The sequence below is a fragment of the Vicugna pacos genome, chromosome 31 (genome assembly GCF_048564905.1).
Source record: "Vicugna pacos chromosome 31, VicPac4, whole genome shotgun sequence".
Taxonomy (NCBI): Eukaryota; Metazoa; Chordata; class Mammalia; order Artiodactyla; family Camelidae; genus Vicugna; species Vicugna pacos.
In genome coordinates this window covers 52,501-80,000 of record NC_133017.1, presented here as the reverse complement: position 1 = coordinate 80,000, position 27,500 = coordinate 52,501, and the positions used below count along the sequence as shown (strand labels likewise).

Here is a 27,500-nt window from a genome sequence, read left to right as displayed (position 1 = left end):
ATGCGCGTCCGTGTCTATGGACTTTTCTTTCTTCGGGCGGGTAGGCGTCATTTGGCTTATTTGATTTTTTTTTTTTAAACTTTTCTTCCCCGTGTTCCACGGTACCATCGTGTTTATCTATTCTACATGTGGAGATCCCAGTCCCGTCCCACCGCCCTTACCCCTGACAACCTCAAGTTTGTAATCTGTCGGTCTGTTTCTGTTTTGTTAGTTCGTTCGTTCGTTCGTTCGTTCGTTCGTTCGTTTTTCTTTTGGAAATCTGTTCACCTAGGACTATAACTGTTTGTACGAAACAGATAGTAATAGAATCTCAAGCCCATCCTACCGAGAACAAAACGTTTCAAAGAGAAAGAAAGGAAGGAGAAGGGGGAAAAATAAAAGTCTCTATATTTTCTTGCTTCCCTCTGTCACTCCTGATGGTTTAGATGTCTTCTTTTACAATTTTGTGTTTATTCTGTTTGGAATGAACGGGAGTGATCACCTTTCCGGGGATGAGTGTCTCATGTTTGTACCGTCCTGCTTCTTCTCTATTTAGAGTAGACCTGTGGATGTTTCTTTTCGCATGGGTTGAGTGTTGCAAAACTCTTTTAGTTTTTGCTTGTCTGTGAAGTTCTTTACCTCTCCTTCTATTCTAAAGGATAGCTTTGCTGGATAGAGTATCCTAGGCTGCATTGTTTTGTTTTGTTTTGTTTTGTTTTGTGTTTCATTCAGGAATTTCAATAGATCTTGCCACTCCCTTCTGGCCTGACGTGTTTGTGGAGAGAAATCCGCTGAGAGCCTTATGGGGGTTCCCTTGGAACTCACTCTTTGTTTTTCTCTTGCCTAAAGGCATTTAGGATCATTGCTTTCTCCTTGACTCTGACCATCTGGATTAGGATAGGTCTCGGTGTGGGTCTGTTTGAGTTCTCCCTGTTTGGCACCCTCTGAGCCTCCTGGACTTGGATATCGGATTCCTTCTTTAGAGCTGGGAAATTTTCAGTCATGCTTTCTTCAAATACCTTTTCGACCCCCTTGCTTCTTCCTTCCCCTTCTGGAACCCCTATTGTGCGTAGATGGGCACGCTTTCGATGGTCCCGTAGGTCCCTGAGATTGTTTTCGTTGTTCTTTATTTGTTTTTCTCTCAGCTGTTCTGATTGGGTTCTTTCTGTTGTCCTGTCTTCTGGGCCACTTATTCGCTCCTCGGTGTGATCTAGCCTCCTTTGGACAGCCTTTAGACCACTTCTCATGTCAGCCAGTGAGCTGACCAGTTCTCCTTGACTCTTCTTTAGAGCTTCGATTTCGTTTTTGACGTACAGTATACATCTAAACACTATCACTTGGAGTTCCTTCGGTACTTGGATCTCTCCTTTTTTGAAATCTTGATCTAGCAGGCCATCCGTGTCTATTTTGTGGATCGTGCTTTCAGGGAATTTCTCTGGCTCTTTTCATTGGGAGTGGTTCCTCTGCTTCCTCATGCTGCTCCTATCTCTCTGGCACTGTGGCTTAAGGAGTATCAGTTATCTATTGTGGTCCTTAAGGAGTTTAGGTATTTATCTAAAGCCTATACAGGAATAAAACTTTAAAAGGGGGGGAGAGGGAGAGGGAGAGGGAGAGGGAGAGGGAGAGGGAGAGGGAGAGAGAGAGAGAGAGAGAGAGAGAGAGAGGGAGGGAGGGAGAGGGAGAGGGAGATAGAGGGAGACGGAGAGGGGGATAGGGGGAGAGAGAGAGACAGAGACAGAGACGGTGGGAGGGGGAGGGGGGTGGGGGAGCCGGATTTTAAAAGAATGGAGGAAAAAAAGGTTTGAAAAGAGTGTACAAGCAATAATAGAAGAGCAAGTGGAAGCAGAAGAGCGATCGAGGTGAGACGTCTTCTAAAAGCCTTTAAAAAATAGAAAAGATCAGAAAATAAAGCACAATTGTTTCAAAAGTAAATTTTTAAAAGGTAATCGGAAATAGAACAGACTTTAACAAGAGATAAAACACAGGATTTGAAAAGGAGGGAGAAAGAAAAGGTTTGAAGACACTGTGTAATCAATAATAGAAGAGTAAGTGGAAGCAGAAGAGCGATCGAGTTGAGACGTCTTTTAATAACCTTAATAAAAAGGAGAAAAAAGATCGAGAAACGATATCTGAAACCTGTAAATAATCAATAACAGGAGATCTAAACCAAGAGAAGAGAAAAAGGAAAGGGGGTGGATGTTTAAAAATAATAATAATAAAAAGATTTTCAAGGAAACATTTAAAAGGGATTAAAACCGTCAACGTAGACGACTGTTCAAAAGTCAAGGTTAAAAAGGTAACAGAAGGTAAAACCGATAGAAGAGAGATTAAAAAAGAGAAAGGAAAAGGAAAAAAAAAAAGGGGGGGGGGGACGTGTTCCCGGCACCGCGGTCGGATGCTGCGTTCCTCCCGGGAAGGAGGGTGGCTGGCTGGCCGCCCGCCCTCTCCCGGCCCCGGTCGTTCCGCTGCTCCGTGCGGCTGTGTGCTCCGACTCGGGTCGGCGGCGCTCCTCTCCGTAGGTGGGCTCGGGGAAGACCGTGGAACCGCCCCGCCCCTAGCTGCGTCCCAAAACTCGGCTCCTTCTTAGTCATGGTGGCGCGAGTTCTCTGAGGTACCGGGGCAGAAATATCCTATCTGCCTCGGGCTGTAAACGAATCTCAGTCCTGCCTAGAAGGCTGCGGAGCCCCCGGGTGCGGATTCGAGTCTCGGCCCCGCCCCCGCCCGCATGCTGCACGCCAGAGGCTATGGCGGCTGTGGCTGCGTCCCGCCTCTCTTCTCGCGAGAAGCGCCGGTGATGGCGCCGCGGATCTGAGGAGACGGAGGCTACGGCGCCCCTCCCCCCAGGGCACACCGGCCGTGTTGCTTTGCCTTTCTTTTCCCGTCATGTATGGGGGGGGCGGGTTGTTCTGCTCTGTATCCCCTCCCGGCCGCCGCCCCGGTCCTCCGCCCGGCTCGTGCGGCCTGTCCCGGCCCCTGGCTGCCGGCCTGCGACTCGGGCTGGGTGTCGCGGGGACCCTCTGTGCCCGTTTCACTTGGGTCGGTCGGTCAAGGGGTGCTCTGGGTAGATCTGAGGCTCGGGGGCGCCCCCTCCGTCCCGTCGGCCTCTCCGTTGGAGAGGGGCAGTTTTGGCGAACGAGCCCTATTCCTCCTCTGCCGCTCCCTCCCCGCGGGACCGGTCCCTCCCGCACTGTTTTGCTTTTTACTCTTTCTTTTCTCCTTTTCTCCTACCAGATTTTGGGCGTCTTTGTCTTTCGAAGAGGGCGGTGTTCTGTCGGAGTTCCGCAGGTGCTCTGATTGGCCAAGTGGGTCCGTCGATGTGAGTTTTGGTGTATTTGTGGGAGAGGGTGAGCTACGAGTGTCCTTCTACTCCGCCGTCTTGCTTCTCCGCGGGTTATTTTTGAAGAGTAGGTGCTGGGGATTGAACCCTGGGCCTTTATTTTTTGCATGCTAAGCACGGGCTGTACTGCTGGATCTCTAGGCCCTCCCCACCGCAACACCCCCCCCCCTTTCCCACCGCCTCCATAGTACTCGATGAATCTCCTGACTAGATATCTATGCTTCCTTGGAATGGGGCCGTCCGTTTCTTCATCGGATGGATGGACGTCTGTGGATTCGTCTCGTTTCTCTCCACTGCGGTGGGTGGCATCGGGGCGTGGGGTGGGGTTGAGTGGCGTGGGCTGGGAACTGTTCTTCACGTGTAGAGGTGGAGCGGAGCGATGAGGATGGTGACTTTTTCCCCCGAGTGCTCACGCCGGGTGATGGAGGCCTGTGGTCTCACTTGGAAGAGGACTCGGGTGACTGGAACAGAGCCCGTGTGGGGTCGTTGTGGAGGGAGGAACTCCACCCCCCCAGCCCCAGCCCCAGCCCCAGCCCCGGCACTTGTACCTCATCGAGGGACGGTCGGCCGAAAACAAATGAAAGCTGTCAGAGGTGGAGGTGGGGGTGGGGGTGGGGGTGAAGGGGTGTGTGTGTGTGTGTGTGTGTGTGTGTGTGTGTGTGTGTGTGTGTCCCCGTTCCCCGTACCACAGTCCCTGGTCGAGGCCCCCCGAGCGGAGAAACGCACGCCAGGCCGTCCGTGCTCCTGGTTGTCCGGCCGCGTGTCCCCGCCGCCCAGAGATCCCGAACCGTCCCGCTCGCTCCCCTGCCGGGTGCCGTGTGCCACCTGCCTGTCGGCCGGGCGCTATTTTAGACACTGCGAAGAAGTCGGCCGGACGGCCGGGCCGGGCCGGGCCGGGCCGGGCCGAGCCGAGCCGAGCCGAGCCGAGCACGTCCAGGCCGAGGTGGGTGGTGCTGGGTTCGGAGGAGTGGGGTACAAGCGGGAGGCGGGCGTCGATGGAGGGGAGGGGGAGGAGGAGGGGGAGCAGGGATGACGATGGGCTGGGGGGCTTGGCGTGTGGGGTGGGGGTGGGAGGGATGGTAGCCATCCTATGACTTTCTCTCCCCACCCCGCCTTTGGCAAGTCTGTTAGAGTGACGAGGTTGTGCTGGTTTCTGGCTGGTGCACACCATAGTGATTGTGTTCTTCTTTTTCCTGGTCTTTTTCAGGAACCCTCGTCCCGAGGGACTGAATCTAGTGCCCTGTGCTGCGCGGTACGACCTAGGGGTCGAATCTGCCAGGAGAGGTCTTACAAGGATCTGGAGGATCCTGGAAAACTGCTACCATCCGGAATCCTACATGGATATTCAAGATCTTGCGGATGGATGGACGGACGGAAGACGGATCGAATGGAGGCCCCGCCCCATCCCCTGGACCCCTTGGCCCAGGAGGATCGTGATGGGTCTGGAAAGGACTCTTCCGACGAGGGTCTCGGGATAGACTTTCTCGGTCCGCGGAAGGTGTTTCTGCACAAAGAGGAAGAGAGGGGCGTTCTCGGCAGGAGAGCCCGAACCGCCTCCTTTCAGGGATCCGCTCCAGTCTGGGTCGGGGTCGGGGTCAGAACGCGACCACCGACGGCTCCCCTCCCTCGTCTTGGCTCTCCAACTTGGGAAACCCTCCTCCCTGCCCCCTCACCCATCTTCTCGTCAGCCTGCCTCCAGCTTCCCCGTGCCAACTACCTCTCTCATGCTGCCGGACTTTCCTCCCCCTTGGGCCGCCAGGAAGCTCTCCCACTCCTCCACGTGCTTTGGCTTGGAATCCCTGACAAACACAAGCGGTGCTGGAGGGCGGGGCCGGGGGCGGTGGCAGAAGGACTCCCTTCATCTTATGGGAGCGACTTTTATCTCCATAGGTGGCGATTGAGAAAACACATAAAATCACTCAGAAGAATACCCATGTGTAGTCTCCCGGACCTAGATCCGTGTCTGTCTGTCTGTCTGTCTCTCTCTGTCTCTCTCTCCATTTCGCTATTCTGTGTGTGTGTGTGTGTGTGTGTGTGTGTGTGTGTGTGTGTGTGTGTGTGCCTTTCTGTCTGTCTCCCTTGTCTCTCTTTCCTCTCCTCTCCCCTCCTCTCCTCTTCCCTGTTCTCCCCTCCCTTCCCCCCTCACCCCTCCGCTCCTCTCTTCTCCCCTCTCCTCCACTCCTCTCCTCTCCCCTCGCCTCCTCTCGCTTCCCCTTCCCTCCCCTCTTTTCCCTCCTCTCCTTTCCTGTCCTCTCCCCTTTTATCCCTCCTCTCCTCTGCGCTCTCTCTCTCTCTCTCTCTCTCTCTCTCTCTCCCCCCTTCCCTTCCCTCCCTCCTCCCTACCCCCCAACCCCTACCTTCACAGGGCCTCATAGATTGCAATCGGTTTCCATGAAATGTGATGAAGAGGGAATGAAGTTTAGAATGATATCCCCATGCCATCGAAACCTTCTTCCCCAGGGATAGCGAGTTATTTGTGGTTGTGTTTGTTTTTGTTTTTCTTGTTGTTGTTTTGGGGTGCAACGAGGGCACAGGAGGCGTTGGGAGTGAGGGTGATGTTTCTCTTTCTGTCTGTCTCCTCCTTAGGAAGGATTTTAAGAGGAGGGAGGACTCACAGAAATCTACCATCTCGTCTCGTACTGCAGCTGTGTTTGAGCTTCCTATACGATCTGGGCGGAACACTCCCCACCCTCACCTCAAGCCGCCATCGCCGCCCCCTCAGCCCCCAGCACCCCCGTCCAGTCCCGCGCTTGGGGCGGTGGTTGGGCATGGGGGGATGTTGGCGGGGTGGTCGTTGGTGGGGGTTGGGGTGGTGGAGGAAACCGGAAAACAGACCACTGTGGCACGTGGCTGACTGGGGCTTCAGGGTGAAGGAGGATGAATAAAATGGCCGGAATTAGGCTAACGGATTGCTTCGTTTTTGGGCGGGGGGGGGGAGAGGAGGGGAGGATCATTAGGTCATTCATTCATTCATTCATTTGCTTGGGGGGGGGGGGTGTCATTCGGTTTCTTATGCTCGCCCTTAAAACGGTCGACTCTTCTGACTGACCGGTTGCTGCTCACGGTTCCAGGCCCGTTGTTGAAACTGGAAGCTATCGATCTTACTGTTTCTACTGTATTTCAGTCATTGCAAGTCATCATCGTGCTGGGTCTCTGAGTCCTTCTCCGAGGAGAAGGTCGGTCACGGGACTACTGACCTGACAAAATAGCCTGAGTGACCAAGAAGGCCACACCTTGAGTGCTTATGAGATAATGAGATCTAACCGCCAGCCTCTATAGAATGGGTCACCTGGGAGGCATCGTGACACCATGCTGAGTCTTCTGATGAGAAAACGATTCTGTGGATGGTGATCGATGCTTGATTGTTTGAGCTATGGCTCTAGAACCACCCCACCCACTCCATCCCCAAGGTGGGTACACAGTTTTGAAGACGCTAGCCTGCTGTGAATCCCCTTTGCCCGGCAGAGCGATAAAATGACCTCTTTTCTTCTAAGCTCCAAGACCTTGTCTCTGGATTCTTGGGCTCATCGGGGACGGGGGCCGATCTTTCGGCAACAAGCGTGCTTCAGAAACAACGGATGCCCGAGAAGGACACTCTGCCTCTCCCTCTTCTTCCGGGCCTGAAATGGGGAGGAAAAAATATCGCTTCCCCTGGAAGCCGGAGTCCAGAGCCCGCCATCCGGAGGGACTTCTGGCTTGGCCTTCTCCTGGGGTGGGGGGAGGGCACGCCACCGCACGTGTTCTTTGTCAACTCCCCGTTTCTCTCTTCTCGAGTTATCTCTTTGGGAAGGCTCCCACACTGGATGAAAACAGACAGACAGACAGGCTGGTATCTCTCCCTACCCCACCCTTCGCCCCCCAAATGACTGATCTTCTGTCCCATCAAAATCACCACTTGTTTTCCAACGTGGCTTTCTTGGATCCTGGAGGACTGACATCAACTTAGAGCCAAGATGGGCACAGAACTGAAGGACCTTCTCGGCTGGCCTAAGAAGTCTGTCATCGTGATGTGGGAGGTATTCTTCGAGGGACCTATCTGACTAAGTGCTTGACGGCCTTTTGGACTTTGAACCAACTTGGAGATAGGAACTAGGATGAGAGGGCCCCCGAAATAGCTCAGCAAACTCTTCTCCACCCTTAGAAGAGAGACAGACAGATAGACAGACAGACAGAGAAAGAGAGAGAGAGAGAGAGAGAGACAGACAGACAGACAGACAGACAGACAGACAGTGTGTGTGTGTGTGTGTGTGTGTGTGTGTGTGTGTGTGTGTGTGTGTGTGTCTGTCTGCCTGCCTGTCTGTCTGTCTGACGGTCTGTCGGTCTGTCTGCCTGCTTATTGTAGGAACTCTCTGTCAATGGAAGTATAGTTGACTTACAATGTTGTGTTCATTTATGACGTACGGCATAGTGATTCACTTATTCACACACACACACACACACACACACACACACACACACACACACACACGTATACTTTTTCAGGATAGGTTATTACAAGCTATTGAACATAGTTCCCTGTGCTAGACAGTAGGACCTACTTGTGTACCTAGTTTGTATAGGGTGGTTTATATCTGCTAATCCCAAACTCCTGATTTATCCCTCCGCCTTACCCCGTTCCTCCACCCTACCCTGTCCCCTGTGTTAACCATCGGTTTCTTTTCCATGTCTGCGAGTCCAGTCTGTTTCTGTTTTGTAAATAGGTTCCTTGGAGTCTTTTTAAAATGGAGTTATTTATGTATGGATGGGTGTCTTGACTTACTTTCAGATCCCACCTAGAAGTGATGGCATAGGATATCTGTCTTTCCCTGGGTGACTGACTTCACTAAAACTATGGAACGCTTCACGCATGGGCGTGTGTCGTCCACGTTCAGGGGCCGTGCTGATCTTCTCTGGATGGTTCCCATGTTAGTCTATGTCCTGTGGCAGCAAGTGCTTTCCTTAGGGTTTTTGTCTCAACCTGAAAGCCAGCCCGGAGACTGAAGGTCTTCTAGTTGCCTCCACTATCTGCCTAGGACCCTCTCCACGAATGTTTCCCATTTTCTCTCACCCTTTTGCCTTGGCATCATTGAGTACGAAAACGCTCCGTCTCCTGAAGCCTTGCAGACTGAAGCTGGACAACGGGAGGTAAACGTCAGAGAAATGGCCACAACAGCTCCTGTGGAAACCATCCTCGGGCCTGTTTTCGGGGGAGCCGCTCAGAGAGTTGAGCCGAACACCCCAGGACATCATCAGAGGCATTTCAAACTGCTCGAGCCGTTTCGATGACCCCGATGTGTGGAAATCTCCTACCAGACTGACCCCCTACTCCCGGCCCTGAATCTGGTTTCTCATCTGCTCCGACGATTCACCTTTGTGCTGTACTTTGGTTGTCCACACAAGTGCCTCTTAGGCGATACCTGACTGCTTGCTCCCTAGGCCTAGCTTCAGAAGCCCATCGACACCACCGCCTCCTGAGACGAGATACTACAACGGCAACAGTTTCCTTGAACAGACCTGTTCTCAGAACTAAGAAACTGGGTCCATGAAACGCAGGCCCCCTAGGAAACCATTCCCTCCCTCCTGCCCCCAGACCGCACGCACGCACGCACGGACGCACACGCACACGCACACGCACAGTCAACAGCCCAGCTTTTAATGTGTAAAACTTCCAGGGAAGTTACAGAATAGGGAAATGTTGGGGTCCAGAGTAGGCTGCCCCAAAATGTGCCCGATGGATTATGCTGAATGAAAGGGACTTCACAAGTGGCCAAGGGGGAGGGTATAGGTCAGTGGTAGAGTGTGTGCTTAGCAAGCAAGCACAAGGTCTTGGGTTAAATCCCCAGTACCTCCGGTCAAAAATAAATGCATAAAATCGAATTCCTCTCCCCGCCCGCCCCCCAAAGTATACACTGCTGTATGTCAACTCTGTCTCAATAAAACTGGAAGGAAAAAAAAGGAAGGAAAAAAAAAAAAAAGCATGATTTAACAAAAGAAAGAAACAAACAAAGAAAGAACTGCCCGAGGCAAGAGGAACACTCTGTCCCTCCTTTCTGCCTCCCTGGAAGCAGGGGAAAAAGAATTTTTTTTTTTTTTAAAGTCTCCCATCCCAGAGGAATCTATCAAGTCAGAGGTCTGCTTCCATGCCCTTCCATGATTCTCAAACGGTTTAGTGGGGTTTACCCAGGTTAGGAAAAGGAGGGGACTCCTTTGGCCTGAGACCAGGCGAGATTCTCCCCCTCCCTCCCGCCTCCCTCCGTGCAGTTGGGACGGGGTGGCCTAAGGGTGGGGAAATTGAAACCAAAAAACAAAAGCCGTTCAACGGAGAGGAGCCGGAGGCCAAGTCAAAGGCTCTGACCTGAGCACAGAGCTTTCTGCATTTGAATGAAGCGATTGAACGAGGCCCTGCCGAATGGATCCTCCTGACGTCCCCGCCCCCGCTTCCAGGAGACAGTCCAGTCGATTTAGGACCCGATTTGGGACCGATCGGTGGAGGAGGCCTGGGCGGCGGCGGCAGTGGCGGCGGCGGCGGCGGCGGCGGCGGAAGCAGCGGCGGGGGGCGGGGGGGGGGTGCGCGGGCGGGGGCGGGACCAACGGTCGCTCCAGCTCTGCCTGCCTGCCTGCCTGCCTGCCTGCCTGCGGGGCTGAGGCCTGAGGGCCACGCTGGTTCCTGCCACTCAGGGAAACTTGTGCGGGTGTTGCCGAAAGATCGCCCCCCCCAACCCCGTCCCTGACGAGCCAAATAACCCAGAGACAGGGTCTTAGAGTTTAGAAGAAAAGAGGCAGCTTGATTGCTTTGCTGGGCAAAGGGGACTCACAGCAGGCTAGTAGTGCCTTCCAAACTGTGAACCCGTCTTGGGGTTGGGGTTTCATGCTTCTGTGGACGAACAGGTTGGAGCATGAAAGGGAATCACAACAGGCGGGAGCATAAAAGGTGCTCATGATCAACAAGGGTCTCTGATAAAACTTCCTCCTAAATCTGGATGAGTGTCTGGTAACATGGGACCTCCTGGTGGTCTAGTAGGTCATCAGCCCGTGACCTTCTTTCTCTGGTCAGACTCACCCGGCGGCACCAGCGCCACGGAGGAACTCGGGGTGGGGGGGTGGGAGGGGGCTGGTCGTTCTCCTGAGCTTATCCTCCCGTGACTCCCTTCCTGGGGAAAGACTCAGACGTCAAACATGATTGTCAATTTGAACGATCAGAGGAAGGTCCAATCAAACAGTTAGAATCGACAACTTTAGCTGCTTTGAACAGTGGGCCTGGGGCTGGGAGCGGTGTCTGGTCAGTCGAGTTTGCTGATCGTTCTAAAAGCAAGCAGTAAGCATAAAGCCCAAAATTGGCTTAGCCTAAGTGCGGCCACTTCATGATTCCTCCTTCACTGGGGGCCGAGGCGTGGGGGAGGGCGGGGGTGGGGGACACGACTGAGGTGGCGACGAACTTCTCCGTGAATGCTCGGAGCCGAACTGCTCTCTGGGCCTAGGTCCAAAAAAGGCCTGAGTCTCAGCTATGACAGGTTCTCTCTCTTTCTGGGCACATGGACTGACTCGCCCCGCATCCTCCCATCCTGTCAGACCCTTCGGACACGCACCTCCACCCGAGGAGTTCTTTGGCCTCGTCCAGAAAAAACAAACACACGCACGAACAAAACCAACCGAGCACACAGAAACCCTGATGATCTCCTTGGACCCCATTCACTTCGGAGAGTCCCTCTCGTAGAAATCCCCTCAGCTCGATGATTTCACCATAGCCGCCTCCCTTTCTCTGCCGCAGTGACCCCCACCCCCACCCCCACCCCTGCGTGGGCCCTGTCCCTCTACCTATCAAAAACCAAACCCCAGGAGAAAAGAAAATCAGAATGCTGCTTTGAGCCACTGGATCTGTGAAAGGAACCAAACAGAAAGCCGAAATAACCAAACCAGCCGAACACCAAAAGCGAACAGACAGATACCCCAGAAAGAAGGGCACGCTGACCCTGGCCCCTTTCCTTCCTGGAATCAGGACATAACATACATCTACACCCCCCCCCCCTCCCCGGCCAGGGCCTGTCTTTGCTCAACCCAATAGAAGAGCATTTATGTTTTGCCAGTTTTCTGGGTCCTTCTTTGTTTCATAAAACTGAGAAGAAATACGTGTGGAAGTTCTCTCCTATGAATTGAACAGACTGAAGATCCTTTAAATAACCAAATGAGGTGGAAGTGCCGAGAGTACCATACGGGAACACACCGAGACACATCATCATCAAATTGACCAAAATTAAGGGTAAGGAGAAAATATTAAAATGAGCGAGAGAAAAGCAACAAATAACATACAAGGGAACTCCCGTAAGGTTATCAGCTGATTTTTCAGCAGAAACTCTACAGGCCAGAAGTGGGTGGCACAACATATTTAAAGTGATGAAAGGGGAAAAGTGACAGCCAAGAATACTCTACTCAGCAAGGCTCTCGTTCAGATTTGAGGGAGAAATCAAAAGCTTCACAGATAAACGAAAGCTACAAGATTTCAGCACCATCAAGCCGGCTTTACAAGGAATGTTAAAGGATCGTCTCAAGTCATCAAACCCTAAGAAAAGAGAACAAAAACATGACAGAGAAAGGGAGGGAGGGAGTGGGGAGAGAGAGAGAAAGAGAGAGAGAGAGAGGGAGAGAGAGAGAGAGAGGAGACCTACAAAAGATGGCTTTGCCTGTTTAGGGTCTTCCATTGTTCCTTATACATTTTGAAATTGTTTGTTCTAGTTCTGTGAGGAATGTCGTGAGTATTTTGACAGGGGTTGCACGGAACCTGCGGATTGCTTTGGGTAGTGTGGCCATTTTGATAGTATTGATTCTGCCAATGCAAGAGCACAAGACAGCTTTCCATTTCTTTGTGTCATTTCAGATTCTGGAGTATAGGTAACCTCCTCGATTAAGTTTATTTCTAGGCATTTTACTGTTTTTGACGCAATGGAAGTGTTTATCCCAGTTATAAAATTCTGGTTTTTAAAGTGGAGGAGGGGAAAAAAAAAAAAAAAAAAAGGAAAGGAAAGGCCACAAATGGCAAAATATCCTTCTTTCTTACGGGTGAATTGTATTCCATTCCGTGTGTGTATATGTGTGTGTGTGTGTGTGTGTGTGTGTGTGTGTGTGTCCCCTCTTTTTATCTATTCAAATATTGATGTGCACTTAGGATGCTTCCGTATCTTGGCCATTATAAATGATGTTGCTGTTAATAGCAGGGTGTGTGTATCTTTTTGAATTCATCCTTATTTTGCGGTTGGCTTTATTCCTTTGATAACTATGTAAGTTTAAAAAGCTAAAGCGCTAAACCTTCCTGGAAACAATGAACAGTACGTATATGTAAATTAAAAAATATGTGTGCAGTAAAAAATTAAAAAATAAATACATGAATAAAAAAGAAAGAAAGACAAGGAAATTAGCTATCAAGCCATGAAAGACATGGAAGAAACTTAGAAGACATCTTACTAAATCAAAGAAACCGGTCTGAAAATGTTACCAACTGGACAATTCCAACCAAAGGACATCCTGGAAAAGGCAAAGCTCTAGAAACAATAAAAAGATCGTGGTATCCAGGGGTTTGGGGAGAGGGAGGGAAGGAGGAATGAACAGATACAGCGTGTGGGATTTTTTTAAGGCGATGAAATTATTCCGTCGGATACCATAGTGGTGGCTACATGTCATTATGCATTTGTCAAAACCCATAGAACGTACGACATCAAGAGTGAACCGTCATGTAAACTATGGACTTTGATTGATAATAGCGTGTCCATGTCGGACCATCAGTTTGACCAAATAGGCCACACTGATGAGGGATGTTGAGGGGAGGGGAGGATATATGTGTGGGTGGGGAGGGCTGTGTGAGAACTCTCTGTATTTTCTGCTCAATTCTGCTGTGAGCCTGAAACTGCTCTAGGAAATAAAGTCTATTAATCAAAAAACAAAAACAAGAACAAACACAACGAAACAAAACAAAACAGCCAAATGAGGTGAACCAGGATTCAGTCATCCAAAATGGAGCTGGACGGCCAGTGGGAGGAACTTGGTTACAGACATAGTCTTGTTTCGGGGAGGGGCACGTTGTCCCCTCCCTCTACACATCTTGAGTCCTCTGGGCTGGACTGATCCAAAAATGGACCCCAGACGGATCGTTGAGCAGGAGCGACAGGGAACCTCCTGTCTTTCATTCAAGCACTCATGTGTCCCCGAAGCAGGCAGCTTTTCTCCGTTTTAGGACAAGAAATCAGCCCTTTGTGCGAAATGGACCGGGCTGAGAGACTTTGGTTTTGGGTGACCCGTCTGTGAAGAATCGAGACGGAGTTTGGGTTTTGGGGGGGAAGCCCCTGAAAGAAGTCACGAGGTTGGTTGGTTTTCTCTAGGCTTCCGGGGCCTGAAGGCTCTCAGTGGGAGATCAGGGTGATTTCCTAAGTCCAGATGCAGGGAGGGCACCCTCCACGGAAGTGATTGATTTCCCGCTTTCAGGGAGACAGAAAGAAGAGTCTGAGGGTCCGGTCCCTCTTGCGTCTGCTGGCCGGCCCCTCGGCTTCTTCGGTCACTCTCATTTCTAACCTATCCGTGTGCCACGGAGGCACATACATGTTTGGGGTGGCCTCCCCTGGGTCCCGACACCGGCATCCATGGGGGGAGGGGGGGCATGAGTGGTCAGAACTGTATCAAGCTCAAGGGCGCCACCAACCGGTTTCAAAAACAAATCTGCCAGCAGCTGCTAGCTGCAGCCTTGTCGTTTCAAAGTTCCCGCCTTGCTCTTGTGGTGTTTTCTTTCGTTTCCCCTTCTCCACTTGCCCCGTGGGGTAGTCTGGTGACACACACTTCCAGTGCTTCTTTCTTGCATCTGTGTCTCCTGGGCTGCAGTCCTAAGAACCCCCCCATCCCCCCCCGGCCCCCCCCCCCCAATAAGCTCGTTTCTTTACCCTCCACCAGGTCTCCTGGCTTGGGAATCTCGGTTCACACCATGTGTCTCGTGTCCTCTCTGAATTCATGGGCCCAGCCATCCACCCTAAGGAGACGGAGGGAGGGAAGGAAGGCTTTGACCTGGCGACCTTCCTTGCCGGCATCCTCCGGATTTCGGACCCTTCAGTGTGCCACCCGCCACCCGCCATACCACCCTCACCCTGAGGCCTAGCCCTCGGGGCTCCGTCCACGCGGAAACCTGAACGCGGACGGACGGACCTGGATGGCGGGCGGGGTGGGGGTGGGGGGTGGAGGGGCTTGCTTCATCACCGCCGGAACCGTGGAGGCGACCGAGACAGACGCGTCCTTCAAGAGGTGAAGGGACACGTAGCCCGGGCTAGGTCCGTGCCACGGCATGTGATTTGGCTCTAAAAAGGAAACCAGGGGCCCGTGGAGCCGAGAGACCTGTGGGAGACAGGCGGGGCAGTTTCTGCGTGCACATGACTCCCTGAAAGGAGCCAATCTGAAAAGGTGGCATCCTGTAGGGTACCGGCTCTGGATGACGTTCATTCTCAAAAGGGCAAAAGCCCAGAGAGGGTGAAAAGATGAGTGGGGTTGTGTGTGTGCGGGGGTGAAGGTTGTGTCTCTCTCTCTCTCTTTCTCTCTCTCTCTCTCTCTCTCTCTCTCTCTCTCTCTCTCTCTCTGTGTGTGTGTGTGTGTGTGTGTGTGTGTGTGTGTGTGTGTGTGTGAGTGTGCGCGCGTGCGTGTGTGTGTGTGTGTGTGTGTGTGTGTGTGTGTGTTGTGGCGGGGGGGGTTGTTGATGAATAGGTGGAGCACAGGGGACTTTTAAGCAGCAAAACTCTCCGGTAGGTAGGCCCACGATGGGATGAAAACCAACGTGTTGGGTATGGCATTCCCTAAGATGGGGTGAACTGAAAGAACCCTTCTGGGTGTCTGCCCCTCAGCCGAAGTTTAAAGTCCTTCCTAAAGCCAGAAGGTAAAGACCCCCGTGAGCAATCTGAGCGGCCATTGCTGAGGGGTAAGAGCGAGGCCAGTGAATCCAGTGAAAGACTGACTGACTGACGTGGGGTCCTGGGTCCCTCGGCTCGACCCCCTTCCCCGGGAAACCGAAGCCTTCGACGCAGGGATGCGCTTTGACACGCTTATGTCTCATCAGAGAAGGTTTCTTCTGCCTGGCATTGTGTGACGGGGCCGAGAAACCCGTCCTCTCCTCCTTTGCATGAGGTAGCCGTCGCTCCCGCCTTGGCGCAGCGGTGAAGAAGGCTACCAGAAACACGGTTCTGCGTTTCTCTCTATACCGTGGGCGAGCGTCACGGCTTTTCCTTGCGTTTCACCATGCAGTCAGAGGGCATTATCAAAACTAAGCGTGCCATCCAAATTTTCCTTTTCCTTTTTTAAAGTGACTGTCAAGAACTTAGGCAGCATCGAGTGAAAACGTTGGGCACCTTCATCTCTTGGTTTGTATGGAGCCAGCTAGGTCATCAGACCCACATCACCATGATTTCTGAATTCTAAGATACTTTCCAATCCATGATATTGTACATTCCTGGGTCCTGGGATGTCATTCTGGTTGATCAGGTCAAAGGGAATGTGTCCCTCCGTAGCACTGATTAACACGTCAGCTTATTTAAACGACAACAGAGGAAATTCCCTTCGGGCGATATTCATTCCACACGCTCAAGGAAACCGATAGGTTGTGTGCCTGAGCCCACACAGTGTGACGCAAGAACGGGGTGGGGGTTGAGGGAGGGGGAACTCTGGCTAGTGTCCGGGACCTAACGGGAGATAGAGTGGAGGGTGATTTTTGCCCTTCTTCAGGGTCAGGGTGAATCGGCCCGAGGTTGACTTGTGCGCTCAGAAAGAGGGCCTTTATCGGATGCCCCGAGCCGACTTTTCTTTTCTTCTTCTTCTTCTTTTCTTTTTTCAGTTTTATTGATATAGGTTTGACATACAGCCCTCTATCAGTTTCAGGTGTACAGCACAATGATTTGACTTCCATAGATTGTGAAGTGATTATTAGGTAACTTTAGTGAACATGAAACAACGATATTTTAAAAGGGGGTTTAATCAACAGAACTGCTGTTTATGATGATCATCTATTCCTAAGAGAAAGGACAGATGAACACTCCAAAATGCAGGAAGTGCATAGGCACAGAATGATGAACAATCTTTACCCGTGCAGACGTTTTGACACCAGGATACGTGGAAAGCTGAAGTCTTAGAACATAGAAATATTTGGCTCTCCATTTGACCTGGAAATCTCCTTGTTGGAAAGAAGCTAATTTCTCCTCCTCATCCTCGTCCTCGTCCTCTTCCTCCTCCTGTCTTTTTAATTTAAAAAACAAATTTTTTTTTAACAAAAAGTTTTTATCTTTTTGGAGGGGGGACGGGTCGTTAGGTGTCTTTATCTACGTTTTAAGTAATTATTTAGATTTATTCTACGTTTTCAGTGGTGGTAGTGGGGACTGAGCCCAAGGCCTTGTGCATGCTGAGCACGCACTCTACCGCAGAGCTCTACGCTTTCCCAGAAAGGAGCAAATTCCTAAACATAGAGCTGGATGAGCAGGTCAGCTTTTTGATCTCATAGAAGCAGCGGCCCTGTTCTCTGGGGGAACCGTCCTTATCTTGTCCGTCTCGACAACGTCAGAAACGTCTACATAGCTCACAATGGCCTGAGACTGAGGCCAGGGGGCTGAATCAGGTAGAACCTGAAACCAAATGGAAGAAACAAAAAAAGGGGGGGGGGGGGCACGCGGAGGCCTTTTTAAACGTGCACACTGCTGCGAGGGCTCCCTCGTCGAAACTCTAATTCGCAGCCTTCTTAAGGAGAAATATACATCTGAAACGTCTTTTTTTCCACGCAGAGTTTAAAAGCTTTCACCCTCCGAGCCGAAAAACCTTACCCGTCCCATCGGTTCTTTCTAAGTGAGTGGGTTCTCTAGTGTCCTACGCGTCTGCTGGGAAACAAGCTGCTGGAAAACAAGCAACTAGAAACCAAGCTGCACCAACATTTCCATGAGCTTAAAATCTTACATTCACACTTAACTTGCTTAAAAATGCACACGCTTGCTTTGTTTTCATGTTTTACACAGTAGATGACCTAGAACATGCATGATGCTAAAGAAATTGTGTGAGGGGCAATCCTGAGATTGACCGTGAGGGCACAAAGGATGGCAGATATTTCCTTAGGGTAAAACAATGGACGGTCATGGGAAGCCAGATCAGCCATTAACAGAACTTGGTTCTGGCAGGAAAGCATGCGGTTTAACCCCGGGGAAATATTTGCTATCTCGAGATGTCCCAGAGGCAATCACAGGATATACGCTTAGAAATTTTGCATCCCCGGAGGAGGGTGATTGTTCCTGGAAGGGTTAGGCCTGAAATGAATCAGTTAGCCAGCAAGCAGAACTTCGTGCTTCTGGTATGAAATATCTAAAGCCCCACCTCTTTGATCGCATATCTTTTTTTTTTTTCCCCCCCTGAGCCGTAGACTCCCAATAAACAGGCTGTCGACCAGGCTTTTGGCACTCTAGATCCACGAGACCTTGAGTCCCCTGGTCCCATTTTTGCTCTTTACTTTGTCTCTTTGTTTCTTAATTCTTGCGTCGCCCGTCCTCAGACACGGTCCCGAACTGCGCTGGACGCAGCACCCGTCCTACCCGACTCATGAGTGACCTATAGTTTTTAAATGAAAGCTACAAAGTCTCTGGTCATGTCGATCTGCTGGTCTCGTCTGTATGAGACAGGGCATTACCTGAGTTTCAGAGACATACACAGACACACACAGACAGACAGACACACACACACACGCGCGCGCGCGCGCGCGCGCGCACACACACACACACACACACACACACACTCTAAAGGGAAAAAAGAACAAAGAAAGAGAAAGAGAAAGAAAAAGGCTCAGGGGAATAAAGGATTCGCTTGCTCTCTGTGACATGACCCAGCAGACCTAGTTGTCACAAGACAGGAAGCTCAACTCTCCATGTTCACATTATGTGTTCCTGAGCTTTCTTGCAGAAAATTCTCATGCATTTCTTTCCCCTCACGGAAGTCTTCTCTATTCCCCACAGAGCCTGGGGCGATGGCTCTGCACCCTGGAGGCGCCTGCGGCCGAGCCAAGATATTGGATGATTTGTGGAAGTGATCAGTGATCCTGAGACAAAGCCCTTCCTTTAGGTAGAAAAGCAAGTGGCCCCTGCTGCTCAGGGAGCTGGTGCTCCCCTTCCCCCCCTCCCGTCATGCCACCTTCTCCTTTGTGCACAAGCTATCGCTTTCGCAACAGAGCTTGGCTTGCCTGAGAGTCTTGTGGAAGCCATCCTCATTTCTATGGTACTGCCATCCAAGGATCTGGAAAGGGCCCAGTCCCATGTATGCATGTAGGCACGTGTGTACGTCCCCGGCTTGTAGGCCTGACGTGTTTCTCCCTCCATATACACTTGCCAGAGTTCATTCACGAAAGAGCTCTATGGAACTGGTTTTCAAGGGAACATGCAGGCAGGGAATGCGAACAGGAAGGAACCCAAATGTTTTCCTTCAGGTTGACATGATCTGGGACAGATCCTTCCATCCAGAAAACCAAATGTCAAGGGATTGGTCTCGTGAAAAGAGCCATGTCTTGATTGTGATGAGCAGCGTTCGAGGTGAAACTTTTTGCCTCCCTAGGTTTACCCCGAATCCTTGAAGTTCCTGTGGGTTACCTCTGTCATGAAATGTGTCAGCCAGAAAAATAAAATAAAATAAAATAAAATAAAATAAAATAAAATAAAATAAAATAAAATAAAATAAAGAGTCTGGGAGCGATGGCTGGCTCGGTCTCAAGTCTCAGGAAGTGTTCACATCCCAAGCAGTCCTGGGGGGTAGTGTGTGTGTTGGGGGAGGGGGGAGGCGGCCCGTCTCTGAAAAATTGGTGCCTCCTCCACGTAGTTTTTGGTCCCTTGCAACTGGAGCGTCTGGCGACGTCCCTGGAATGTTTAGATCGTTTCCAAAGAAGATGAGATACGGAAGCGTTCGTTCCTGGCTCCATGAGTCGAAGGGGACGTGCTTTGATATCCTTCTGATAGGAAAGACTCGAGATCTGTCAGTGTGTTGGCCGACATGACTGGTATACCTTCGGAGGACGGATGGACCGACAGACAGACAGACAGACAGACAGACCGGAATACACACATACTTACTTACTTACATACGTACGTACGTACATACGTACATAGATACGTATGTGCATACATACATATATACATACAAGTAAAATAAAATAAAATAAAATAAAATAAAATAAAATAAAATAAAATAAAACAAAACAAAACAAAACAAAACAAAAGGATGCTGTGAGGAGAAAGTGTCTGTTTCTGGCTAGGACCAAATCGTGTCCGTACGTGGACCGGTTGGGAAACACTTGTGTCCCAGACGGTTCACCGTGACTTCCTCGTGAACATTTGCTGTGACCGATTCGGGCTTGCTTCGGAATAGTCACGGTCTCCGGAATAGTCACGGTCTCGTTCTGAGGAACGTCTCCTGGAAAGCATGTGGAGACCATCTTCGTCTGCCGTCCTTAGGAAACGTTCCAGCAGAGCGGGTGTCCGAGAGCCTCTAGGGGCGATGGCTATGCTTAATGGACTTCTGTCCATCTTCAGGCCGAATTTCGTGGAAGCATGCTGATCTGGCCAGCTGACAAGTCTGAATGGGGGTGATTTTTGGTAGAAATGCGCGTCCTTGGAGAGACCAGGGGAAGGGGAGCATGTCTCAGTGGAAACTCTCGTACAGCGTGATAGAGATGAGAATGCGGTTCTGTGTCATCATCTTTGCGTGCTTCCCGCCACCCTCCCCCTCCCCACCCCGCCCTGCCTTCCACTGATACGCTGGGCCACGTCACGCGTGCTTCGAGTTTTCTCCGATAGTTGGCCAACGCTCTTCCGACTCCCGTTGCCCATGGTTCTCCCGCTTTGGACTTGGCATCCTCGAGAACCAAAGCCGCCCTTTCCCTGAAGCCCCGCCGAGCCGGACTGAGCAGCTGGACATCTGCTGGAGAGAGATCACTGCCGTGTCCCCTCTCGAGACCCTCCTCCTGCCCATTGCTGTGGAGGCCGCTTGGAAAGTGGACCTGAACCCGCATGCGTTTTTCAGGCCGCCCGAGCCTCTTCGAGCCCGACGCCTTGACATCTTCCAGAGTGGTGGCGCTCCGGACTCACACCCGGGGTTTCTCGTTGGCTTCGGCCACGGACCTTTGTCTTCCTGGAACGAAAGACCAGACCGGTTTCATCAGGTGGAACCATCTGCCTGGTGGCGGGACTGTCGTGGAGCCCTATGGACCACCCCGAAATGTATGTGCAGCCCAAGGGTGATCTCTCCAGCTGAACAACCATCGAGGCCCAAAAGGATCCCCCCCCGCCCCCGCCCCGGGAAGAAAGAAACTTTGACCTTGACCCTTAGCTGCCCGAATGAGAATTTGGATCGGGGTTGGGTAGGGTGATGGAGATCTCCCTTGGCCCAGTTCCCGTGCGCAGGACTTTCAATGACTGTGTCTTCCTGAAAGGACACCCGCCCCCTGACCATGCTGTCTCGTCATCAGTTTGTTTCCACGAGGGATGAAGTGTCATTGTGTGCACGGCAAAGTTGGCCGCTGCCTGTTCGGTCCGCCATCGCTCCGTAAAGGACCGAGGAAGTGTGCGTCGTGACCAGTGACAGATTTCGGAGCCCGTGGGTGGTGGACGGGTGTGTATCTGTTATCCAGGTCACGCGCGACGCGGTGTGTCGTGGTGTGGCCCGCCCGGCCACCCCACCTCCCTTCCCCCATGGAAAATCAAGAGAGAGTATTGCCCGAGACAGACGAAAGTGCAGCCACGAAACCTAAAAGGATGACCCTGGATGTCAACTTGGAGGTGGCTAGGAGACGGCTGAGCATGCATAGGACCACACTGCCACCGTGTGGGATGCTGCACATGTGTCGCCGTCGTGGTTTTCAGCTCCTCCACCTATTGCCCTCACCTACATCCACTCTTTATCTCACTGAACTCTTTTTGAACTCTTTTTTTTTTTTTGGGAAGACAGTGAGAATTTTCTCTCTCTCTCTCTCTCTCTCTCCCTCCCTCCCTCCCTCCCTCCCTCCCTCCTCTCTCTCTCTCTCTCTCTCTCTCTCTCTCTCTCTCTCTCTCTCTCTCTCTCTCTCTCTCTCCCCTACTCTCTCTCATAATTGACCTGACAATAGGATGTCAGTTTTCACGTGTCCAACATAGCGATTCGGGATTCTTCCATGTTCCACGATGATCACCGCGATGAGTCTGGTTACGGATCCGTCACCGGACAGCGTCATGACAATAGTATGGATTGACTCGACTCGCCCTGCTGTCCATGACAACCCGTGATTAATGTATTTAATAATTGGAGATAACTGGAAGCTTGTACTTATTCCTCTCCCTCACCCATTGCACTCATTGTTCCTTCTTGGTATCCATGAGCCTGTTTCAGCTTCCTTGCATATGTTCCTGCGTATTGTCTTGGGGATTCTGCCTCGAAGTGACAACATCCCTCTTGGACTTAGGTCACTTGGTTAACATCATCCCCTCAAGGTGTAGGTCTCTCCAGACCACGTGACACTGTCCATTCGTCCATCCGCGGGCCCTTAGTGGAACTGCCGGGTCTTCCAGGAGTTTCCTGTGGGATGTTTTGAGGGACTTCTGTCCTGTATTCCCTAATGGCTTTCCTCCACCTCCGTTTTGCCCTCTCCCCCTCGCCCCCACCGCCAACCCCTGTTCCGTGTTGCCTTCTGTCTTCTGTCGGAGAGCGGATTCTGTCAGGTATGAGTCCATAGCTCTGTGTCCGCCCGCCAGCCCGCCCACCCGGCCCCATCGAACGGTGGTCTCTATCACATGTTCCGTCAGAAGCAGGCACTTTCTGCTTGTTTTTGGAACTTGCTGTCGTGATTCCAGGTTCTGGGCCTGTCTGGATATCTCTTAAAAACAGAAATGCGTGCGTTTTCCCCCTTTTTTAATTGTTTTTGTTTACTTATTTATGTATTTACTTGCTTACTTATTTACATGTATTTATTTATTTAGGCTTTTTGTTGTTGTTGTTGTTCTTGTTGCTGTTGTTGTTTTTGGTTGTTGTTTGCTTATTCGGGGAGGGGAGGTAATTCGTTTCTTTTGCTGGTTTGTTGCCTGACTTAGTGATTGCCTGACTCACCGACTTCCTTATTTACTTGAACGGAGGTCCTGAAGATCGAACCCTGGACCTTGCGCGTGCTGGACAGGCACTCTGCCGCTGAGTTCTACACACCATCCTCCCCCGCCCCCGCCCCTTCCCCATTTGGATACAAAATAATTTTTTTTTTCTTTTAAACTGAAAAAGTCAGTTTGGGTCTCCTGCCCGTGTTTCATCATTGGTTTGTTGGCTTCTAGGAGGTGGAGTTGACCGAGTTCTTGGACTGTTTAGGAGAGGAACCCCTGATGGGCTGTGGTGGTGCTTTTTCTACATTTTTGTTTGTTTGTTTGTTTGTTTGTTGTTGTTGTTGTTTTTTGTTAAAACCCCAGAGTAAGTTCTACAACTTGATTTCCCTTTGGTGGTGGGTTTTGTCGTTTGTTTTCATGTTTTTTTTTTTTTTCCACATGGGGCTACAGTTTCCTTGTCCACGTGTGACTGTGTGTCAAACACACACACCGACACACACACACAGACACAGACACGGGCACACATGCACACACAGACACGCGGATGCCCATGCACAGTGTTGTTCTGTGTAGATGCACTGAACCTCGATTTACCGAGCGGGTGGCTATCGACTCGCCCCCCCCCCCAACCGCCGCCCGCATTTTTTTGTTTTTCCTCCTCCTCCCTGTGGTTGTGGTCAGCCGTGCTGACGTCCGTGTTCTCACGACCGACCGCGAGTGCGTTTTCCCCACGCGCCCATTTGTTGTCTTTGGGCTTTGTCGCGATCTGTGCCAAGATCGATTTTTCTTTCCACTTCGATGGGGTTGACGGTCTTCATCCTTTCTTTTCTAGCTTCTGGGCTTTGCCTGTCTGCTTTCAAAAGACCTCCTGCATTCGAGAGGACGGACTCCAAAGCCGATTCCTGCGTTGTTCTCGGAGCGCTCGCCTGGTTTCGGTTTGCCAGCCCCCGCCTTCCCTCCCTGTTTCCCTCCTCCCCTTCCCACCCCCCCCCCCCCGCCGCCGGGAACCCGGGATCTCGTCCTGGTCGCTCTGGGCCACCCGCCGGCGTGTCCGTGTGATCTCCCCCGCCCGGGGAATCGCGTGGGGAGCGCGTCCCCTTCGCGGCAGCCGCCCGCCCGGCCGGCCGTGTCTTGCCAAACCCCGGCTCCCTCCGTCCTCCCCGCCCTGATCTGCTGCCGGGGTGGGTCGCGTCGCGTCGCGTCGCGTCGCCTCATGCCGCCGTGCCGTGCCGTGCCGTGACGAGGGTGAGCGGGCTCCGAGGCGGACGCCACGGGGTCGCGCCGGCCGGCCGCCCGGCGCCTCAGCCCGGGACGGTCTCGGGCGTTTGGGCGGCCGGCGGTCGGGATCGGTTCCGGGGACGTTGGCGACGGCTGTCGGGCGCCATCTGGCTGCCGCTCTTGAGATCGTCCCTCTTCTCCCGAGCGTCGGCGACCTCGGCAAGGGATGGGGCTCGGCGGCGGGGCCCGAGGCAGACTTCGGGGAGGCTGGCGACACCGGCGGTGACAGTCCCCGTGGCGCTGAGCCGCGGGCGCGTCCTGCTCTCGGCGCAGATTGGACTCGCAGGCTGATGAGGGGGTGACTGTCGCCGCGCTCCCGGGATCTCGTGTGTAGGGGGAAGCCGTGTGGCCTGGCCTGGTCGACCAGCATCCGCCTGTGCCCCTGCAGCCGCGGGGACCGACCCGAGCCGATCGGACACGGCCTGCGCCGTGCCGCCGCGGGGGAAAGGGACGGGGTGTCCCGCGCCCGGGCCGCCGGCGGCTAGGTGGTCCGGCCCTCGTCTGTGTCCCTTGGACGACTGCTCCCGAGGCGAGGAGCGGCCCGGGCCCAGTGCGGTGAGGCCGGGGACGGGCGCGCTGGGGTTCCCGGTCGTCGGAGGCGCCTCCTTGGATGAAATGTTTTCTGAGTCCCGATGGACCCGGAGACGTGGCTGGGCCGGCCCCTGTTGGCGCGGGAGGCCAGGGAGGGCGCCCCCCGGCCCGTAAGCCTGCCCGCGTGGGTTCCGGTGGCATTTGAGGGACCGAGACTTCATCCGGACTCGGGGACCGGCACGGGGGCGTCCTGCGAGGGATGTGGGGGAGGCAGGCTTTCCCCGGCCCGGTGCTCGGGAGCGGTCCCTCGTGGGGGGCCCTCTCCTCGGAGGCGCCTCTGTGGCATCTCCCCGAGTCCCCGGCCACGCGGGCGAGAAACGGGCAGGGCGTCCCCGGCCCGATCCCGTCTCCCTCTCGTCCCTTCCCATTCCCACTGCGCCTCCTCAACCCCTCCCCCTCCCCCTCCCCCCCCCGGTCGATCAGATGGCCCCCGAGAGCTTCGGGGCTGCCATTTATGGGGGTAGGGCTGGGGGCAGGTGGCCGGACCGAGGTCCCGGGGCCCCCCCTGCAAATCGTGGACCCGACCCGTTTCCGGGCGCTGTCATTTTTCCTTTCGTGTTGGGCATTTTCTGCCAGCAGATAGGTGCTGACACGGTCTTTCTCGGTGTCTGTCACCGAGTGTTGGGTCTCCGGACGCGTGTGGGGCTCTTGGGCTTTGTCTCTGCGTGAGCCCTGGCCTGGTAGAAGCTGACTCTGCTTCTGACACTTGAGCCGCCCGCTCGGGCCTGCGCGCCGGCTCTCGTGTGTGCGTCCGGCTGACGTGGCCCGTGGTGCCGCCTCCGGTCTCTGGTGGCCCGAGGGCGGTGGGGTGAGGTGGCGGCGTGGGTCTTTTACCCCGTGCGCTCCCTGCCGCAGGCACCCGGTGGTGGCCGGCACGACCCCACCCTCCCAGGCTCCGTGCCGCGTGTCAGGCATTCTCCGCCTGGGGTCGTTGGCCACTCTCCTCGTAGAGGAACGAGGAGTGGGTGGCGCCTGGCGAGGCTGAAGCAGGCCCCCCTCTGGTGGTTGTCCTCGCCGGGCCCTCCCTTCTGGCTCTGGGGCTTCCCTGCCCCATGGCTCGCTCGCTCGCTCGCTCACCTGACCGATGTGGTGACGTCATGCTCTCCCGGGCCGGGCCTAAGCCGCGCCAGACGAGGGACGGGACGTTCATGGTGAACGTGGCCTCTCTTCTCGTTCTGCCTGCGGGCCCCTCGCCTCTCCTCCACCGCCCGTGGGTGGCGGGGGCAAGGAAGGGGTGCGGACTCCGGCCCGACCTCGGTCTCCCGTGCCTCGTGGTGTCGGCGGGGCCGGGGTCTTGTGACGCGGCAGACACCTCTCGCCTCCTCGCCTGCTCGGCGTCTTGTCTCGCGAGCGGCCCTCCCCCGCGGTGGGGGAGGGCTGCCCCCGCCGCCACGCCACGTATCCCCTCGCCGGGGTGCGAGCGTGTCTCGCCTTGGCCCTCTGTGGTGCCCCTGGAGCGCTCCAGGTTGTCCCTCAGGTGCCCGAGGCCGAGCGGTGGCATCGCTTCCCGTCCCCAGCGTGTCCTCTCGGGTAACCCCTGCGGTGGTCGTGTGTCCCGAGCCACTCTCTTGAGCAGTGGGGGAGGGGTCGAGACGGTAAGCGAGGCGTGGCCCCGCTCCCCACCCTCGGTTGGGGCCGGGGCCGCCTCCTGGTCGTCGTCCTCACCCTGTACGGGGGGGACTGACGTGGCCGGGCGCACGCCGGGTGGGTCCCCCCCTCTGCGGGGCTCGCGCCCGGGCGTGGGAGCGGACGTGGTGGGGCCGGGTGATGTGCCGGTGGGGGCGGGCGCCTGTCTCGTCCCCACGCGGCCTTGGGTGCGTCTCCTCGCGAGGCGGCACGGGCTTTCCCCGGCCCCGACCGCGAACGCTCGCTTTTCGGCCCGCTGCTTACCCCTACCGCAGGCCCCTCCTGCCCAGCCGAGCGCTGACGTCCGCCTCGGTGGACTTCCGTAGGCCTGAAGGGGGCCCCCGCTGGGTAGGGGGCGATGCGCCCTCGGTGAGAAAGCCTTCTCTAGCGATCTGAGAGGGGAGCCTTGGGGGGTACCGGACAACCCCCAGCCGCCGCTCCTCCATCCAGAGCGTGCAGTCGCCACGGGGAGCGACTGCCGCAGCGTGTGGGCAGGGCCCCGCCGCTTTGGCGTGTGGGTTGCGCCGGCCCCGCGGCGGGGCCGTGTGCTGCTCTTTGCCTGCTGTGGCCCGCGCCTCCCCCCTCCGAGTCGGGGGAGGGTTCTGCCGGGCCGGGCCGGGCCCGGCGTCTGGCGCGGGGCCGTGCGAGCGCGCGTGCGTGCGCGCGGGCTTTGCCTCCCCGGTGCGTGCCGTGGGGGGAGGGGCAAGGCGGTCCACCCCGACTTTGCCCCCCGTTGTCTCCCCGCCGCGAGGAGCCACCCCACCTGTTCCGGTCCCGAGCCGCAGCCACCGGTGGCGGTGCGTGGGCTACGGGTCGGGCCGCCTCGCTCGGGAGCGTTTCCCCGGGCCGCGAGGCCTGGGGGCGAGCCAGACGAAGCAGGATGATGTGGGTGGTGGACGGACAGACCGGACAGACAGACGGACGAGTGAGCGAGCGGAAGGGGCTACCCTCTGGAGTGGGGGTTAGCCTGCTGCGCGCGAGTCCCGGCGGCGGGGCCGGGGTGTGGGAGGAACCGCCGAGGGTTGGCTGAGGCCGGCCGGCGTCCTGGGCGTCGCGGGGCCGCCCCCACGTGTGGGGGTGGTGGGATCCTGCGCTTGTTTCCCCGGCGGCCCGGTCGTGTCTCGGGATTTCCCCTTCCCGGGGCTGGTGCCCGCCCACACCCCCGACCCCTGCGGCCGTCGCTCTTGTGCGCGAGCGGCCCCTCCTCGTCGTCGCCGGCCCTCCCCTGCCCGGACCGATGGCCACCCGCGCCGAGCTTTTCCACCACCGACCCACCCCCCCGTCCTGGGACCAGTACGTGGCCTCACCGCGTGTGGGTGCTGTCCCTCCCCTGGAGGCGGCCCCGGGTGAGGCGTCGTCGGACCCGACGGGGGGGTGGAGGCGGGGTGCTTCGGCACGGCACGAACGTTTTGTTTTGGGTGTGCGTCGGGGCAGGGCAGCGCCGGCCCGTGCGGCGGGAGAGCCTTGCGGTGGGCCGTTCTGAGGCTCTGCGGTGTCGGGCGAGGGTGGCCCTGAGCCCCCGTGAGGGGTGCCGTGGGGGTGCCGAGGAGAGAGAGTTGCCAGTCGGCGCCGTGGGTGCCGCGGGACCGCCCCCGTGCCGGAGGGCCTGTGGCGGTGAGACC

At 54.7% G+C, this 27,500-nt stretch overlaps 1 protein-coding gene and 1 non-coding gene across 2 annotated transcripts; one reads left to right on the top strand and one right to left on the bottom strand.

The window, feature by feature from the left end:
- The first annotated feature begins 4,002 nt into the window (after positions 1-4,002).
- On the top strand, positions 4,003-5,840 carry LOC140690685 (uncharacterized). Its single transcript, XM_072952583.1, has 2 exons — positions 4,003-4,259; positions 4,524-5,840. The coding sequence occupies exon 2, from the start codon at positions 4,680-4,682 to the stop codon at positions 5,709-5,711; it is 1,032 nt and encodes a 343-aa protein (XP_072808684.1). The 5' UTR covers positions 4,003-4,259; positions 4,524-4,679; the 3' UTR covers positions 5,712-5,840.
- A 2,300-nt stretch (positions 5,841-8,140) lies between these two features.
- LOC140690796 (U6 spliceosomal RNA) lies at positions 8,141-8,249 on the bottom strand. The gene has a single exon (XR_012066124.1). It is a non-coding gene; the product is annotated as a U6 spliceosomal RNA (small nuclear RNA).
- Positions 8,250-27,500: the final 19,251 nt, after the last annotated feature.